Here is a 20,353-nt window from a genome sequence, read left to right as displayed (position 1 = left end):
AATCAGATTTGAATCCCAGTGCAAACAGATTTCATCAATAAGAAATGAGATGCTCTTATCATATTATGAGACTCAGATGAGATCTAAATTATATTTCAAGAAATAATACCATGTGTTTATTTCATATGAAAAGCATATAGAATCAGTATGATCCCCAGCAATCGATAACTACCGAGTAAACTCACACTCTTTCTAAAGCTCACATGAAGTCAATATACGCTAATAGGAAAAAAAATTGTAGCCAGAGTCTCCTCAAATGGTCAAAATGGCTGGAACTGAGCTGATGATCTGAAGCCAGGAGCCTCTTCTGGGTCTCCCACGCGGGTGCAGGGTCCTAAGGCTTTGGACCGTCCTCGACTGCTTTCCCAGGCCACAAGTGGGAAAGTGGGAAGTGGAGCTGCCAAGGTCCATAGTTTGCACCCATTTGGGATCCCAATAGTGTGTTCAAGGCGAGAACTTCAGCCACTAGGCTACCATGCCAGGCTTAGAAAACAGTTTTATTTTTTTTAAAAAAAAGATTTATTTTTACTTATTTGAGAGACAGAGTGAAAGAGAGTAGAATGAGAGCCAAAGATCTTTCATCTGAAAGCTCCAGTAGCCAGAAGCCAGTAATTCTATCCTGGTCTCCCAGAGAGACCCTCCACAAGCGGCAGGTGCCCTATGTAATTTGAGTGGGATGGAAGATCATAGCAGAAATTAGGATGGGCTTGGTTTTAATTATGTATAGAACTAAAAATAGAGACTAGTTTTTCTGACACTGTTACAGATATTGTCTTTTAAATGCAGAAAGACTCATGGATTTCTGTTCCATTTATGATAAATCATGGGAGCAATTGATAATTTTTGCCCCAATTATATTTAAAATATTCAGTACCTATTTTGGTTATCATTTTTTCATATCCCTCTATATACATATTTTATTAATGTCATGTCTCACAACTTGATGTTAAAATTCTCACAAGTCTGACTGATTTAACATTTTGAGGTAGTAGTATTTGATTTGGGGAGAGCAGTAGCAGTTTGGTGACATCAAACAGTTTTATTATTTAAAATAGCACCTTTAAAAAGATTTATGTATTATTCTGTTTGAAAGGCAGAATATCAGAGAAACAGGGTAGGGATGAGGCTAGGAGATAAATTTTCTCTTTGAGTGATCTCTCCTAGGTAACTCAAAGGATGAAGTGAAAACAAGCTTAGAACTCTCATGTGAATTGAAGGGTCTTGAGCATTTATGTCACCTGCTGTTCTCCAGGCATTTTAACAGAGAGGTGATTTGAAGCAGTGCAGTTAACACTTCAATAAATGCTGCACCTTAATCCTCCGGAATACAATACTGGCCTCAAGAGAGTGCATTCTTTATCTTGAACAAATGCATTGTGATTAAATAAAACTAAGAACTATATTAGTAATGTGCCTATTCCAAAGAATCATACAACCACGTGTTGTGAATTTTTAAGAGACGGATATTCATTTGCTAAGACAAAATCATGATGTGATAATTGAGGTAATGCGTAATAGATAATCTTCAAAAGGTTAAATGAATCTAAAATATCTCTTGGTTTAGATTTTACGGTTTTGCTATTCTAGGAATGTATGCATCTTACAAGGGAGGAAACCTATTTCAATTGCAAATTTGGTAAAATTTTTAAAGAAATCTGGCTTCTGTGAAGTTGATCAAAGAGTAGATAATGAATTTTTATTTGCTTGTAGTTTACTGTGAGATAGTCTAAAATATCTGTCTCTTTGAGGCATTCATTAACTCATGTTGCATGATCAGTTTATACTCCACTTACTTAATATTCATATTCATTTGTATATGAATGTTTTTGTTAATATGTGAGATTGTACACATATGTGCTCTAATACTTGTCTTCATATTTAAGTAAAGACTAAACATTTACATCCACACAATTTGACTACATAATTTTAAAAATAATTGATTCAGCTGTTATTTCTCTGATGTATCTATCGTCATTGCTTTTTCAGCAATCAATAATGAAATTTTACAGTTCTTCTGATTCTATTTATAGATTTTAAATCATAAGGGTGTGTTTGTGTGTTTGCAAGTACTAATGATGAAGCAATTGACAATTTAAATTATTTGTAAAGTCTAAACTTCAGCAACCATCAGCTGTGTTGAGGTCATATGAGTGTTTACCCTAGGAATCTGTAGGAGAAACTATTCTTGAAATGATATGAAGAATTGCTATCTTGCTTTCTGTTTCCGGCTTGTGCAACAAAAACACGTTAGACATATATTTAGTCATGAGTTCGACTATGGCACATGTTGTTCTCTGTCATAGCTTTCAGCAGGAATAAATATTTCAGAAATGAGTAATACTGCAAGAAATCTGAATCATTCTCAATAGAGGTATTTTGGGGGAAATTGTTTGCAGCTCTGTGGATATGTGGTTTCTTTTGCTTGTACTGTCCACATTTGTTAATTTACATTATCAATTTAAGCTAGGAGGAAATGACTTCTGAGTTTTCAAGAAGTATTTTAACAATTATAATTTACATTTCTATAAAGTTTGAGAGCAATTTTAAGCATATGCTACTAAAAGATAATAAAAAGCATATTATTATTTCCTTTAGCTAAAATAAAGAAAAGCAAAGGGAAAAATGTTCAGTAGTTAAATGTGCTTACCAAGATTTTAAAAATTTGAGCCATAACTTAATTGTATTGAATTATCTGATTTAAGCTTTCAAAAATCAATCAAAATGATATTTTAGTTAATACTTTGTAATCATATATTCTCACACACTGATAATGGGTTTATTAAAAATAAAGCAAATGTTGCAGACTACTCTAATGGAAGCAGAAGTTTTGTCTCTTAGGATTTCTCAATCATAGGAGATTTCTTAATAAAATGACGACAAAGATACAGTTACTGTTGAGTACTTGTGTACTCAATAGAACAGCAGAACTCAAAAGAAATAACCTGAAAGTGTAACAGGGAAAAGGACATTGCGTTAGGGTAGTTAACTGGGTACGAACTGACTGGGGATGTAATGGTTAGTTTAGCAGGGTTCATTTGTATGTATTTCCTTCAGCCTCAATTTCCTGTTCTTGATGAAAAGAATTTTATTTTCCTTCTCCTATTGGGAGGGTATCTTTTACCAAGAAAATTTCATCTCCTCCTTTTCAGTAGCAGGATGAAGGTCAGAGTGATCTTGCACCTGCTGTTTTTCAAGGGCCTCAGCTCAGAATAATTCCTATGCTATCATATGGCATATTTTAGAGTGGTGTGTTCTGAAACCCTTTGTTGCATTAAATTTCAAGGTAAGAAAAGAGAGGATGCAACTCTTAAAATAATGCTTTGCAGTCTTAAAATCCTCAACAATTTATGAAGTAGGCTTTTCTTGAATGGGGTTAGCAGTTATAAACCCTTTTTATGTTTTTCTAACAGCTCATCACTAATTACCATAATCATTTATAAAAAATCAGTATCTTTAATCCATGGAAATGTGCCTATATATTTTACAGTAAAACTAAAGAATAGTATTACTAGATCAACTGAAATTTTAAATATAAAAAACAGTGAATTGTGTCATTTACTTTCAATTGTGTAAAGGAAATTACATCCCATCATTCTAAGTCTTCTTAGCACTTATCTTAGAAATTCATTTTGCTCCTCTGGTCCTTCTAATAATTAAAACCACAGTAATTACAACAGTTTCCCGTTTATTGATGCTGGAATGCAAAATTATACATTTTATGTATCAGGAATGTGAATCCTACAATAAGTTTAAATAATGCTAATTTTTAGATATAGTTTTATTTAATAAAATAGTCATAATATGACATGCATTTTCCTAAAGGTCTGTGCATTTCTTGGTTGTAGAAGATTCATTTTTGTATTTGTGATTTTTTTCCTTTAAAAGTGAGTCACAGAACTTCATAGTTTTCAAGCTATTTGCTTATTTTAGAACATGTATCTTAAAAATATAATTATTCAACTCATTTAAAATACCTATTCCAAGTTCCAAACTTCTTAAGATTGTCATGAATTGATTGATGTACAGAGTCATTTTAGCCTTTCTCTCTCTAGATCACTGCCTGAAGTTCCCACATTAGCAATTCCACATTAAAATTTCCAATTCCTAACCCTTTCCTTTCTACAATGAGGATGCATGGTCTGCTTTCTAGAGAGCTCACCCCTTCATTCCAGATAATCGCTCTTAAAATAACTACTCTCAGTAGTCAACCAATATTTCAGTACTCCAATGAAGACTCTTTCAATGCCTCTTAATAAATGAATAGTGTGTGTCAAAGCTACATCCGGCAATTAATGCAATTTGTTTAAATGAAAACTTTTTTCCTTGTAAGTGAATCTTTAACTGTCGCTTCAATTGAGAATAACAGAAATATCATGGTCTGAGATGTTTTCTCAGATGTACAAGTTGGCATGCGTGACCTCAGCACTGAGTTAAACATCTGGGATGTTCAGATGGTCATGAACCACAAAAGCATTTATTCACGTTTCTAGCACTTGCATTTAGTGACTAGTATATTGTTGACAGTTAGCAACAACTTCGGAATGCAACTGAAAGGGACTTGAAAATCATATTCCATATCATGGTGTATAAATTGTAATCCAGATATGATTTGTACGCATTTAAATTATATAAAAGACTTATTAACTTTTCCAGTAGGGAATATTAAATTAAATTATTAGTTAACTACCTTGAGGTTATTGGTATAAAGGGTATTAGTGATATTTGTTACCTATGGGTAAGCAAACTTGGATATGATTTCTTCAAATATATTGGAATGGCAAAGCTCTTCAATGTAAAATTAAAATACAAAAAATATATTTTTAAATATTTAAGATTATTAAATATCAGGTTAAGCATGGATATTTCTGAGCATTTACTTCACTTATTTTATAATAATTTTGTTCATTAATATTCTGAGAATTATATCAGATAAGGTTATTTCACATTAATATTTTAAACAATTTATTGCCATGTAGTTAATTTGCATTTTCAATTTTTAGATTTTAATAGGCTTACATGGTTTCTAATATGTCTTGTTTGCTAAAAGTTGTTTCAAATAGCCCTAGGAAGCAAACAAGAAATGCTAATTTTTTTTTTTTTTTAGTTTAGAAAGACAAAATGTGTATATCTGTGTGTGTTCGTAACTCCCCAAGCGGCCGCAACAGATGGAGCTGAGCCGATCCAAAGCCAGGAACTAGGAGCCTCTTATGGGTCTCCCACGAGGGTGCAGGTTCCCAAGGCTCTAAGCTGTCTTTAACTGCTTTCCCAGACCACAAGCAGGGAGCTGGATGGGAAGCGGGCCTGCCGGAATTAGAACCAATGCCCGTATGGGATCCTGCTGTATGCAAAGGAAGGACTTAAGATGCTAGGTTACCTTTCCAGGCATGAGCAATTTTATTTTTTTTGAGGGGGGGATCATTTATTTGTTTTGGAAGAGTTATGGGGAGAGGGAGAGAGTGAAAGAGAGAATTCCATTGACTGGTTTACTTCCCAAATGTGTTCCACAGTCATGACAGACAGGCTAAAGCCAGGAGCCAAGAGCATCATTAGGTCTCCCACATGAATAGTAGGGACCATTGTCAAATGCTTGGGTCATCTTCTGATGCATTCCTCAGACTATTAGCATGGACCTGAATAGGAAGTGAAACACTTTGGACATGAACAGGTGTGGGATGCTGGCATCACAGTTGGCTGCTTTATGTGCTATGTCACAATGCCATTCTCAACAATTGTCTTTATTTTGAATTTGTCCTCTTACCACTATCCATTTGTTTTAGAATTAACCATTTCATCATTAAGTTACTTTTCCCATTTCCTTAAAATGCTGTGATCTATTTTGCTTTTAACATGGCAAAATGTGAATATTTTCAGTTAGACAATTTTGGATTAGCATGAAAGCTAACCTAATTTAACCTAAACATATTGAATAGATTTGAAGATGTGCATTTTCATGAAACCATCAAAACAAAAAATATTCAACAGCACTAACATGCATGACAGTCATCAACCAACAATACAGCTAAATTAATTATTTTGCATCATATTCCTATCAGAATGCTGTAAAGATTTTAAGTTGCCTGGTTGCCTGTGGTTACTAAGTGAAGGAGAAGTCTTCATTAACAAAATATTCTGAAGAGCTTCTGTCAAAATGGAAGCAATTGCCAGGAGTCCAGCATACTGTTTGTCAGTAAAAGAAATAACATTCTCTATTTTTCTTTAAAGTGTTGTTTTTACAAATGGAAAGAAAAAATGTGTTGCTGCTTCTTCCAAGCAGTATCTTAATGTTATACTATTAAACTTAACATCCTCTCCAACTTTAATCATAGCTAATCACATTTTCCAAAGTGACAGCAGTTCTAACCCCCCAACCCTTATATCATGTGCTGATGAGTCATTTATCGTTTACATTAAAATTTGGAAAAATGTTCAAAATCTTTCTTTTCAAAATGCTACTGTCTTAAGTAATATTTGGAATCTATGATGTCAAAACATGTTTTCAACTATGCCAATAAACATTCTACATAACTGCTGAGTACAATTATGAATTCAATGTGTTGGTGTCTCATGAATATGAATTTGTAAGTAGAAACCACTAAAAGATATTATTTTTAGGTTTTAGAGCTGAATAGATAAGACTACTACTTTATAATTCTCAGATGGGGCCTGTTGTATTGTGTGGGCTATTACATCTTTATTTATGTTAAAGTCACTTTTCCATATTCAATGTATAAGAATATTTTTGTTTTTATTTTCATTTCTTCAAAAGAGGTTTTTTCCTTACTAAATTCGTCACTAACACATTGATCACACAGTAGCATCATTTTCTCCAAGAATGCTTTTTGTTTTCTTTTTAATTTCTTCATCGACACATTGGTTATTAAATAGCATGTTACTTAACCCCATGTTGCTATTAATTTTTCAAAATCTATTCCTTTTGTTAATTTTGTTTTATGGGTTCTCATTTAAGGTGATGTATAGTAACTTTGTAATAAAGACTATCCTATTCAGATGTGAAAAAATAATGCAGTATGAATCTCTACTTCCACATCAAAGATGGTCTTCCAATGAAATCGTTACGTATATACTGACAATAGGATGCTGGACTCTGCCATTGTCTGTATCCACAATAAGAGAATACAATGAAATAACAGAATAATGAACTTATGACTGTTTATCAAGGACTATACTATTATAATAACATGAGGAAAATCATTTGGGGAAGGGGAGGAATTTGAGGGGGTAAGGGAAATTCCAGAGCCTATGGAACTGCATCATAAAATTAAAAATAAAATGGAAGAAAAAAGGGCATTAGCTGAACGATTATACCTGAAATTATTCCATGTGCCCAGATAATTTTAAATGAAGGATTAAAACTCTGGAGACTTCTATACACTAGTACTCACATCGTTAATTTTAGAAATCTTAAATGTGAATTCATCATCTATGTCCGTAAAAGAAGAATTTTCATATTAAAGTCACATAAAAAATAATAAATCCTCATTAAATGAAAGAATGGTCTTTGTTCTATCATTTAAACATACCTTTAATCTGGTAAATAGTTTAATAATTTTACTTTTATCTATATAGTAACAACTTAAAAATGTATTTATTTGTTTTCACTGAAAAGGCAACTTTACAGAGGGAAAGATTTTTTTTTATTTGCTGGTTCACTCCCCAAATGGCTGTACTGGCTGGAGTTGAACTGATCCAAATGCAGAAGTTTCTTCCAGGTTCCTCACAGGGGCACAGGATCCCTAACACTGGGTCCAAGCTCAACTGCATTCCCAGGCCACAAGCAGGGAGCTGAAAGGAAAGTCGAACTGCTGAGACACGAGCCAGTGCCCAAAAGAGACGTCAGCACCTGGAAGTGAAGGATTATACAGTTGAGCCATTGTCCCGGCCAAGCTCTGTACAGTAATATTAGAATTATCTTTTATTTTTCCAGAGAAAGCACTATGTTATGATAAAATTACAGATGATAATACAGTATCTACGGAACCCCTCACACATACTTTCATAATTTTTTGTTGGTCACTTTTATGCTAATAATTTCATCACTATGTGTTACTCATTAAACATGAGCCAGAATAGTTTCTATAGATAAATTCACCCTAGCAATGCCTACCAATACAAATGTATAAGAAGTGAATTGATAAAACTATTTACACGGGGCCGTTGGCACAGTTGCCTAGTGGCTAAAGTTCTTGATTTACACTTGCTGGATCCCAAGTTCATTTCCCAGTTCATTTCCCAGCTGCTCCACTTTCCTTTCATCTCCCTGATTTTGGTCTGGGAAAGCAATGGAAGACAACAGAAGACAACCCAAAACCTGGAAGAAGCTCCTGGCTCCTGGCCTAGGATGGGCTCAGCTCTGGCTGTTTGGGGACACTTGATGAATGATCCACTGGATGGAACATCTTTCCCTCTGTCTCTCCTTCTCTCTGTAAATCTGGCTTTCCAATAAGAATAAATAAATCTTAAACAAAACAGTTTACATAAGCAAAGATAGTAGCTTTAAAATGTAAAATTGCAAATAGTCCGCAGAGATTTTACTTTCTTATGAGTGAATGGATTCACATTTCAGTATTAATCTCTTATTTCTAATACACTCCTATTATTATTATTATATATCTTCATTTTTTCGTAGTTAGCAAATGTTAATCATGATTTATCTGATGAATAATGCATTTTTGATCTGCAAAATGAATACACAAACAATCGAAACTGCAAATACTCTGCTTATTTCTCTCAAATGTCTTGGAATAACTCGCATTTAAATTTAAAAAGATACTCTTTTATGTACATTTTGATAGACAAAATGACACAAATATGAGACATTTAAAAATATAATTGGAACACAGTCACTTTTTATTTAAGAGAGCTTCAAAATGACCACAACAGCTATGTCTGTACCAGAGTAAAACTCAGAGCTGGGGATTCAGTCCAATTCTCCTGCTTTGGGGGAAAGATCCAAATACTTAAGCAGTCTGTTGCCTCCTCCCAGGGTATGCATTAGCAGGAAGATTGAAACAGAAGCAGAGCTGGGTCCTGAACCCGTGGACTGCCATATTGAATAGAAATATCCAAAGCCAAGTCTTAACTGCTGTCCCAAATGCCCACCAAGGTTTGATACTTGTTATTTTTGCTTTCACTGGAAGTTGTCTTGGAATACTAATCCCTCAATGGGTTTCAAAGTAGCAGAATTGATTTAATAGACTGTAGTTGCAAAAGATTTGTGTTGCATAGAAATAAATGACATAATGATTTCTAAATTTTTTCTAATGAAAAATTATCATAATTTAGAATTCCACTACTTCAACATATTTGGTTTATATAAAATGTAGGGGAAATTAGCTAGAATATATTTATAAAATTTTAGCAGTATGTTCTCTTTTCAAAAATACTGTTTTCTAAATTTATTATCAAAGACTTTGTCTTAGTTCATCCAGGCTATTGTAATCAAACACCCTATCCTAGGTGGCATATAAACAACAAAAATCTGTTTCTTATAGTTCTACAAGTTTAGAAATTGTAGATCAAGATTTTGGCATTGAGTGTTTGATGAGGGTTCTTTCCTGGTTTATAGATGCATCCTCTGTCTGTATGCTTACATCATAAAGGGGGAGATGGGATGCTGGATTCCTTGGCTGTTTCTAGCTAATTCCATTTATCACAATCAGTGGCCACATCTCCTAACTAAGATCATTTAAGGAAATAGATAATTTAAGGAAATAGAAATAGATAAAAACCAGCAGATGTGTGAGATCAGGGAATTCACAAACATTCACTTCACAGTATTCTGTATTCTTAAAATCACTGGAATCTTCCCTCTGGTATACTATACCAGAACCTGAAACTCAGGAGGCTACATTATTAGCAAGATAACTAGAAAGTTTGTAGCCAGTATTTTAGGGAAAAAAGTGGATAGCTATTGTTGCTGTAGCTACCTATTAGTTTTATAAAAATGCACGCAATTTTCTCCATAATTCCTGCAAATAATGCAAGTCATAACATGATATTATAAAGACTGAAATAATATGCTTGGTTTAAATATGTATCATTCATTAGAAGATTTTTAAGTTTGGATACTTCATTTCTGTAGTAGTTTATATTTCCATCTTAAATTTAGAATTTTTCTTAAAATACATGCAAGTTATATTTTAACAGCAATAGAAAAAATGTGCCATATCAATCTATTCCTGGGACTGCAGTGTAACAATAATTTATTTCTGTACTTTGGTTTATCAATAACTTTGAGAGTATTTTTTAAGATTTATTTATTCTTATTGGAAAGAGAGAGAAGGAGATACAGAAACAAAAATCTTCCATTCCCTGGTTCACTCCCTAAGTGGTCTCAATGGCTGGAGCTGAACCTATCTGAAGCCAGGAGCTAGGAGGCTCTTCTATGTCTCCCATGTAAGTGCAGGGCCCCAAGGTTTTGGGCTGTCTTTGATTGCTTTCCCAGGCCACAAGCAGTGAGATAGATTGGAAATGGAGCAGCTGGGACATGAACCTGGCTACACACATCAGTTCCTGGTGTATGCAAGGTGAGAATTTAGCCACTGGGCAATTGCGCCAGGCAGAGAATATTGCTAATACCATGTCTGTGTGTGCACTTGTAGGTGTGTGTAAGATTTGTGTGTGTCTGTGTGTAATGGACAGTATGCTAGAATGTCTTTGTTTACATATAAAATGTATGCATGTAAAATGTATACATATAAAAGTGCACATTTAGAAACATTTATCAGTATAAGGATTTCCACAGGAAGGACTATGTAGTACTACAGATGCTAGTTGACGGCAGTTCCTCCATCCTCAACTATATTCACTCCAACACTGTTTGCTGACACCTTTCATCACTGACAAATGTTACTGCTGGAAGTTGCAGGCTTTTCATATCATGTTAATTTCCAGGAAGTGACACATTTTATGAGATTAGAAGGTGCTTTTTTAATGTGCTGATGATTTTTAGGTAAGGAGTAGGAAAAATATACTTCATGCGTTCTAGAATGGATGTAAAACAAACAGGATTTTCATGTCCAAAGACTGAATCATCAAAGAAATCACTAGCATATTATCTCAGTGGAAATTCTTCAATGTTTTTAAAGAAATGAATCACCATTACTTTTAATATTTTTTCATCATGACACCCTTTTTGTTGTGATATCTGCTAACATAAAGAGAATATTTAGATCCAAGTGTTTATGAAATTGATGACAAAGCCAGCGTCTTTCCTCTATTAGTGTATGCTACATAACTGCTTTAATTTATACAATTCAAGCCAGAAGCCATCTGTTGCTTAAATGACATTTTTTAAACACATCAATTAAACAGACATGTTGTGTAAGTACGGCAGTGGGACAATTATCTTTCAAATAAAAAGAGTGACAACAGTGGCAAAGCAGTATTCAAAACAAAACTTGCAGCTTCTCTCATGGAAATAATTTTTCAAATAATTCAACAATTAGAAAAAGTGAAGTACTGTCAAATGTTCAAAAAAATAAATTGTTGTTTGGACCATATGTGATCAATGAATCCATCATCACCCAAATCAATTATGTCATAGACAATAGAAGGTTTAAGATAGTTTAGGCCTGCCCTTGTAAATAATCTAATTAGGCAGAAAGACTTCCTAGCTAAAGAAAAACAGTTCGGTAAAATGGTAAAAGTTCTGAAAGCTATGTCAAATTAGGATGAAATTTTTATCTTGAAAAGGAAGATTCGTACATGAGGTTTAACTCTCTTCAAGGACTAGAAACTTGTCATGTAGAAGAAGAATCACACGTATTCCATGTTTTTACAAAAGGAAGATCTAGCGATAATTGGTAGAAATTTTTTCTTCTGTCACTGTTTTCATTTCTAGCAGCTCACAGCCTGTCTAATACTTTGTGAGCCAGAGAAACAGATACCCGGGGTTGTTAAAGTTGACTATAAAAACAGAGTAAGGCAGATGTGATTCTGAACATGAACTTTGTAATAAGTATTCCAGCAGTTCACGTTCCTTTAATCCTCCTGTACTTGCCGGTATGTGACTACTTCCTGGATAGTTGATTCTTCAGAAGACTGCTTCTGCTTAATCCATGATTCATAAATTTAAATGTAAGTCACTATATATAGATGTGGTCAGTGCCAAAACCGATGTAGACATTTCCTCTGTAATTTTTGTTTTTGTAAAACTTGTATTTTTCAATGAGACTGTGGTCTGCTTTTATTTTTAATATTTGGTTTTAGTGTTGCTTAATGGCACTTTTGGATATATGCCAGTTTCAAGGCATATTAGCTTCATTTTAGCCATATTTTAATTGCTAGGCAAACATTTTCAATAATGCTATTTCATTTTCAAAGTTCACAGAACTCTGATAATTCCCAATTTAACAATTTACAATCAAGCGCCTCCTGTGAAGAAAAATTTCATCCTGTCTATATAAAAATGTGGTTATTTCTATTGTGATTGAGATTAAATGAATCATGAATCAAGGATAGATGCCCCCATTTTATGCAATATTTTAATGAACAAATCTGATTCTGCTCTCCCAGACCCCCAAATTTCCAAATATCATGAGAAATGTCATAGAATACTCAGGGTATGAGGACACCTGATTTTGGGACAATCAAACATCATAATGCAGAGCTTCTTGTACATACAGTGATATGGGAGAAAAGAACATTTGGACGTAATAAAAACCTCAGAAATAGAATATGTGAGTGAAAATTAGAGATGATACAGACTATTCAAATTTTATGAAATAGAAAAGTGAAAAACAGTTAAGCAAACTGATGTGCTCCACAAGATAATGGTGAACTGGAAAAGTAGGAGGTTTTTTGACGGCAAATTACAGGGTACGCTACTGAAGGCCTGTTCTAAAATAAAAACAGCTGCTGTGTCATCTGAGAGATTTTGCACTGTGAGTTATGATCTTCAAAAGGGATATATGTTCCAGTCTTCTGATGCAGATACAGACCTCTAGTTGAATTTCTTTTTTTGCATTTTACTTTTTGATCCATTGAGTCCTTAAAAAATATTTTACTAATAGATCATACACATGGAAAATGACAGGAATCCTGTTAGTTACAATATGGAAGCTCAGAAACAACTCTGCATCTAGTAAAGCTTAAAAATAATAACCCTTCTTATAACCGTCCGTTCTGATCAGTTACTGCGAATCTTAAGGGAAGGTTTGGATTGGGGTGTATCACAATGGATCCAGGGGGAGCGCAAGGTTATCTACTAACTTTGAAAATTTTGACAAGTCATTCTAATGAGCATTCTAGAACATGATATTCAAACACTTCATAATGAGAATCACAGGCTTGCCTATCTGCGTGCCAACTCTCTGGTGCCGGATTGACCTTTCTAAAATGTCACTTCCATCATGTTATGGAAATATAACGATATTCATCTGATGTTCACTGTGGAATTATGCCGTCATGGGATATAATGGACCCAGGAATGCTGAAAACCTGATATTTCAGGTATTTCCCTATAAGTGATTCAGCTGAGACCATGATAATCTGTTTATTTTTATGTGTATGTTCTGAAGTTGTAATTGATTTGAGCTAAAAAGCAGGTCTACAGATTTTAGAGAGTCATCCAATGCCATTTCTTTCAGCTATTGGCAGGAAATAACTAGTCAGTGTAGACAGTTGTTCATAAAAATTCAAGATTTATTTCCATCTCATAAAGTAACCATTATGGTCAATAGATCTGTTTTAATTTGTATGCCACGGCTTCCTTGAAGGGTTGCAGACAGAAAAAATTATGACATGGTCATTAACATAATGGCCCTTTTATATTGCACTGCGATCATCTTCAACATATAAAAAAGAAAGCTATTTATCTTTCTGCTAGAAATGAGGAATGATTTTCACGTAATAACCGCTAATTCTATATAATTTCAAAATTGGATAAGAAAAACAACTTTATAATTTCAATACTCCATATTATGGATCTCAGATGGTTAGGCATCCATCTGTTAAAAAAAAATGAAGTGGGTGGAGGTGGGATGTGGGTATTCGGGCTAGCATCTAATATGTGGCTTGGGACACTTGCCAACCTTATCAGAATGCCTGGGCTTAACTCCTGCCTTGACTCCTGATTAGAGCTCCCAGCTAAAACGCAGCCAAGAAGGCAGCAAGTGTGGCTGAAATAATTGAATTTCTGCCGCCCACAAAAGCAACCTGGAGTCACTTCTCAGCTCTTGGTTTTAGCATGGTCAACCCCTGGATATTGCAAATAATTTTAGACTGCACCAGCAGATGGCAGCTCTCTCCTCCCCACAAATAAATAATCTCTATAAGAAACAAACAAATAAACAAACAAACAAACAAAAAAGATTGCAGTGGCTACATTCAAATCCAGGCCCTGCTTCCAATCCAGGTTGTTTTTTTTTTGTTTGTTTGTTTTGTTTTTTTAATTGGAAAGGCGGATATACAGAGGAGGAGAGACAGAGAGGAGAATCTTCCATCTGATGGTTCACTCCCCAAGCGGCCGCAGCGGCTGGAGCTTAACCAATCCGAAGCCAGAAGCCAGGAGCTCTTCCAGGTCTCCCATATGGGTGCAGGGTCCCAAGGCTTTGTGCTGTCTTTAACTGCTTTCCCAGGCCACAGCAGGGAGCTGGATGGGAAGCGGGGCTGCCGGGATTAAAACTAGCACCCTTATGGGATCCTGGCGTGTGCAAGGTGAGGACTTTAGCCACTAGGCTATCGCGCAGTGCCCTCCAATCCAGTTTTGTGGTGATGTGTATTGTGGGAAGGAGCAGGTGATGGCTCAAGTTGCCATCTCTGTCTCTCTCCTCTTCAAAAAGAAAAAAAAAAAAAAGGAAGTTAGAATCCTTTAAAGCAGCCCTTTAACACTTAAGTTTTGATATTTTCCTTTAGGACACTATTTTATGAAGATTTTAGAAAGCAGTGGAAGACCCAGTGATTCACACATCTACAAACATAACCTCCTGTGAATTTATTGAATAAAAACCACAGAATACTACACTTAATTAATGATATTTTCTTGCCAACTACAGATGATGCAAGTAGATAAAACAGTGTTTCAGAGTGTACAGTTTACAAATGGGAATTGATTGGAGTCTGTGCGGTGGTGCAAGCGTCCCGTTATGGGCCCTCCTTCCAGACCAGGCTGCTGCACTTGCAGTCCTGATTCCTGCTAATGTTCCTGGGCAAATTAAAAAAAAAGATGACTGGGGTCCGTGTGTCCCTACACCCATTCTCTCTCTCTTTCTCTTGGTATTTCTGACTTTTCAGTAATTCAATAAGTAAATAGATAAGCACCGGCACAATGGCCTAATAGCTAAATCCTTGCTTTGCCCTCTCTGTGATCACGTAGTTCATGCCCCCTGTCTTGGCTGCTCCACTTCCCATCCAACTCAGTGCTTATGACCCCGGGAAGCCTTGGGACCCTGCATCCACATGGGAGACCTGGAAGCTACAGCCTTTGCGGCCACTTGGGGAGCAAACCAGTGGATGGAAAAACTTTTTCGCTGTCTGTCATTTTCTCTGTAAATCTGCCTTTCCAATAAAAATAAATAATTCTTTAATAAATAAATAAATCTTAAAAAACAAACCCTGAAATTGAGAAAGAAATCAAATCTCTAGTATGAGACTGAGCATCTAACCATTTTAACAAGATGTGGAACACTTTGTGACCACAATACAATACAATTCTCATAGGATGTGTAATTGGATGTTCAACTAGAACGTGTTAAGTTCTCAATTAATTTGATTTTGTGAGTACAGTTTACTTATTCGTAGAGGGTATTGTCTAAGTTTAATGCCTTAAAACCTTCAGATAGCATAAATACACTGTACATATATACATGCCCATGTACTAGACACATAATACTCATTTATGCATAACACACATATTGAAATATATTATTGGTATCATAAACAGAAAACTAGAATATCTAATACAAATTCTTCATTATAATACAAGAAAAGTATGAACTAGTCTCATTCCAAACTAACTTGTTTTACATTCAATAAAGTTTGATCTATGCAAAAAATACTTTGACAAATATAATACATAATTGTAGGCAAATTTCTATGTGATAATGTTTCAGGCATTTTTAAATTTTGTATTTTCCAGATTGCCAATTTTTAAGTTTCACAAGCAAAAATGTTTATATTTTACCATAAGTTGTTGAAGGTTCATTAACAACCATAAACAATTCTTAGAATTAATTCAGACGTAAATTGAAACTAAATAAGCTTCTGGCTTTGTAAGAAAGAACAGTAAGCCTTGCTTTGCTAAACTGACAAAATTAGTGTTCCAGGTTAGGGGCTTGCAAACTGTAGCCACTAGGTCCATGGTTATAAAATTTAAAAAAAAATAGTATCTAGTGACTCATAAAAAATAGTGTCTCTCGTTTTCTCTTACTCTCTCACAGGCTCTCTGTTTCTGTGCCTTTCAAATTAATGAAATAAGTTTTTAAAAGCAAGAATGCAAGTTCATAATGTTTTTATACTCTAAATTCTAAGTAGCTAAACTTATTTTCTAAACCTTCATGAAAGTTTAGAAAAGAAATGAAACAAAAAATTAAAATCCTGATGTTTGTTTCAGTGACTCTCAAGTACATATCTTTAGCATTAATTAAAAAACAAAAGTGACTGACAAGCTAGGTAATCTGTGTTTCATAGTCCTCTGACTTTATTTAATGGTCCTATCATTTATCAGTGGAAATGGAAAAATCAGTGTTGTATTTATTGTTATTATTCCTGCATAATGAGAATATTAGATGATGAACTAAAATGTTCATAGTAATGCTTTCACAATACATTTAAGGTACAAGACTGATGGTAAGAAAGGTATTGCGGAGTTAATGATGCAAAATAAGTGAGGTTGATTGTATCATTTTCCTGAGTAATGCTTTGAATCCTAAAAAGTACATCATAGTACCAGTATGGGATATCAGAGGCAATGACATTACCCACTACCCCACAGTGCTACTCCTTATGTGGATCTTTTAAATTATTATCTCTATTTTGCCTCTTTTATTCTGCAAGTAGTCTCGAGTTTGGCTCACTTAATGTTACCTAGTAAACCCTCTCAAATGTTTGGGAGTATAAAAATCATTTGTTTTTCTTGTCTTATTTTCAAGTCAAGACTTTGAGTAACACACAAAAGCGATGGCCATCTTTGCTTTACAATGACTGATTCATCAAATAGGTTGGCTCAAATGTCTGGAGATAATTGAGATGACTCCAATAAGGCATATGTAGAGATGCCTGTAATGATTATTTACATATATGTCTGGCCCCTGAACTGGATTGACTGAGACAGCTAGACCTCTGTAGGCATGGTCCTCTTTTGTCCCCTGGATTTGTTTTTGATTGATTGAGTGAGTGATTGATTGATTTTTATTTAATGCTACAATTCCATGGGCTTTGGCATTTCCTCTCTCCCTCTCCCTAAGCACTGTCCTCTTTTTCCACACTACTAGTTCAAGGTATTGCACTCTGCAGTAGGGAGACTTCTTTCAGTGCAGCTGGTTTGCCCCAGAATCAGTGAAGCAGAAGCTGGCTGTTTTGATAATATAAGGCCTATCCAGATTCAATGCATTCATTAGCTAATGAAAGGGACTGAAAACCAAGAGGTAAAGTTTATGGGAGAGGCCCTTTTTGGAGACTAGGAACATACAACAATGCTGTGAAAAATATATATATTGCTGCGTCTAATGGAGATATTACCTTCGCAGGATATCACAAACATGATTTGCAGTCAAAATACTTCATCTTTACACTTTGGTTTGAATGTATTTCATTTATTTTACTATGTCTATAATGGTTCCTGTGGCTTGCTATAAAAACGTATTTAAACTTTTTAATTGACATGGTATAGTTGTACATATCTTTGGGATATACCTTTAGTTTGTTTTTTGTACTTACCATAAACTATTAGAAACAGCATGTACTTGTTTTTGTGTTTTCAGAGAATGTAATATATTTAAATGAAATCCAGTATAAACTCTTGTCTCTAAGATTCTTCTAAAAGATGACTTGTGCTCTAATATTCTAAACTGACTTGATCAACTGTATTGTTATCATTTACTCTTTCATCCCACCAGAATCTTATATCTACAACATAAATATAATTTTGTTATATTTATCCATACTTATAATTAAAAAATGATTTACTATAAAATAATTGCTAAATAAAACAATGTTAAATGATGATCCGAATTTCCAATGTACCCAAATTCTTACGAACGTTTTCAGCCTTTTTAGAACAAATAATTTATCAATCTGTCTCTGGAGTTTAGAAGTGTAATAGAATTAACATTGCTGCTAGCTGAAGAGGGTTTGAACACAGAACTGCCTGTATACAACAGCCAGAAATCATTCACAGCTCAAGATGATGTTAATGTATCTTCATCAGATAGCTGAAATAATACATTTACTCAATTGGATGCATTAAGCAATTATTCAGATCATAGCTGAAACCCTGTAATTTTCTTCCCTCTTTTCAGTCTCAGCGGCGTGTCACATTTCACCTACCAGAAGGCTCTCAGGAAAGCAGCAGTGATGGTGGACTGGGAGACCATGATGCAGGCAGCCTACCCAGCACGTCCCATGCTCTACCCCTTGGCTATCCTCAGGAGGAGTACTTTGATCATGCCGCACCCAACAACCGCACTGAAGGGGATGGCAACTCTGATCCTGAATCTAGTAAGTGCATATTCTCCTAGTCCTTTAGCATGAATTGGTTCATTGCGTATGCAAGTCATACTATTGTAGCTATAATAACATAAGCCTATTCATTATGCTACTGTAAATAGCAGTACATTTGTAGCAGCAAATGTACAGAATTGTCTAGATGGTATGAATTCAGCAGCTGATAATATTTAAAATCTTTCCTTATGGCTTCTCTAGAAGAAATTTATTATAGTTATTTTGTAGCCATAGGTATGATGCTTTACTTTTGTATATGTGTATTGTTTGTGTAATCAACCATTTCATTTTATTTACTCATTCATGCAAGCATAAGTTATTACATTATTCTATATTTTATTTTTAATAAAGATGAAAATTATTATAATTCCTTATTCTAATGCAGAAGACTTTGAGATTTTTAATAATGCAATATGTAACCAGTTATGTGTTTGTACCATGTCACTGTTTACAAAGACAGTAAGATGTAACCATTTCATAGAAGACAAAAAGCTGTGGGTGGCAAATATCAAAGAGACTGAGCTCTTTAAAAATGATCATGAGTTTGGTATTAGTAAATCTTATTTAATTCATTATACTTCAACTTCAGTAAACATTCTTACATCTATATAATTTTGCAAAAATCCAAGTTACATAACGAAGGTTATAGAAAAGAGTTACAGAGACAAATACATTTTTAAATCACTGGACAAATAACCAATGTAAATGTATAAAATGAAATTATGTAAACTAGAAAATTTGAAACATATAGAGCCTAATGAGTATATGGATAAATAATTCAAATATAGCCTCTAGATTAAAAAATGGCTTCCCTATAATATTTTGATCCTCTGGTTTTGAGGATTAAGTTCAAGGCAGAAATTAATTGGTTAACTATGATGTAATTTATAGTCATACAAAGCAATGACACTGTAACATCGACCCTCTATTTCTCTACAAGTGTAGAAAGAGGATATGAAATGTGAATGCAGTATAAAAATACTAGCAGTATTTCATGACCAAAGTCAGAATGTCATAAACATCTGCAATTTTCATGTTCAGTTTTATACCTAAAATAAGTGTTTAACATTTATTCATTTCAAGGAAGACAGAGTCTTGTAAGGCACATGTCACTAACCAAGCTTTCTTTTACTTTGTACAACACCACATTATGTTTTCTGATATTGTTGTGATTAAATTAATTAGTACAAAGAACTCAATACTGATTTCTGATGAGAATATGATATAAGTAACAAATATGCAGTTAGTACAGATTTCTTTAATCTTTTCTGAGTTTTCATTTTAATGGTAGTCCTATCATATGCTACTAATAGATATAAGCCTCATTTCTATTAATTAGAAATACTTGATTACTTTGCATGTGACATATGATAGTCATTATGTTCCTTGTGCAGAGGTTTGCACACCAGCAATAAAAGAATCATCTCAGAGTAACAACTGGATGAATATCACTGTGGCCTAAACTTCCAATCTGAATGAGATTAAGATGGATTATAATAAACAATAGAAAAATTGAATATTTGGAAATGATAGAACAGTTAAATAGAGTTATATTGCTCTCCATTACATTTAGTTTTAAGTAATTATTTACAAATATGCTCAAAAGCCACATTATTTACAGGAACTGATTATATATATAATTATGGATATAAATGTTAGTTATTAATTAACA

The 20,353-nt window shown here is 34.2% G+C and overlaps 1 protein-coding gene across 5 annotated transcripts in view; it reads left to right on the top strand.

Moving 5' to 3' along the window:
* Positions 1-20,353, top strand: part of PCDH11X (protocadherin 11 X-linked) — a 606,423-nt gene that overhangs the window by 395,402 nt on the left and 190,668 nt on the right. For all 5 annotated transcript variants that reach the window (XM_040999471.1, XM_040999470.1, XM_040999467.1 and 2 more), the window contains one exon: positions 18,480-18,678. In XM_040999471.1, the coding sequence (XP_040855405.1) occupies positions 18,480-18,678 (199 nt within the window). The remainder of the gene's footprint in view (positions 1-18,479; positions 18,679-20,353) is intronic.

This window comes from Ochotona curzoniae, unplaced genomic scaffold (genome assembly GCF_017591425.1).
Source record: "Ochotona curzoniae isolate NIBS_2020 unplaced genomic scaffold, NIBS_Ocur_1.0 scaffold_1852, whole genome shotgun sequence".
NCBI lineage: Eukaryota > Metazoa > Chordata > Mammalia > Lagomorpha > Ochotonidae > Ochotona > Ochotona curzoniae.
This window is presented reverse-complemented; position numbering and strand designations above follow the sequence as displayed.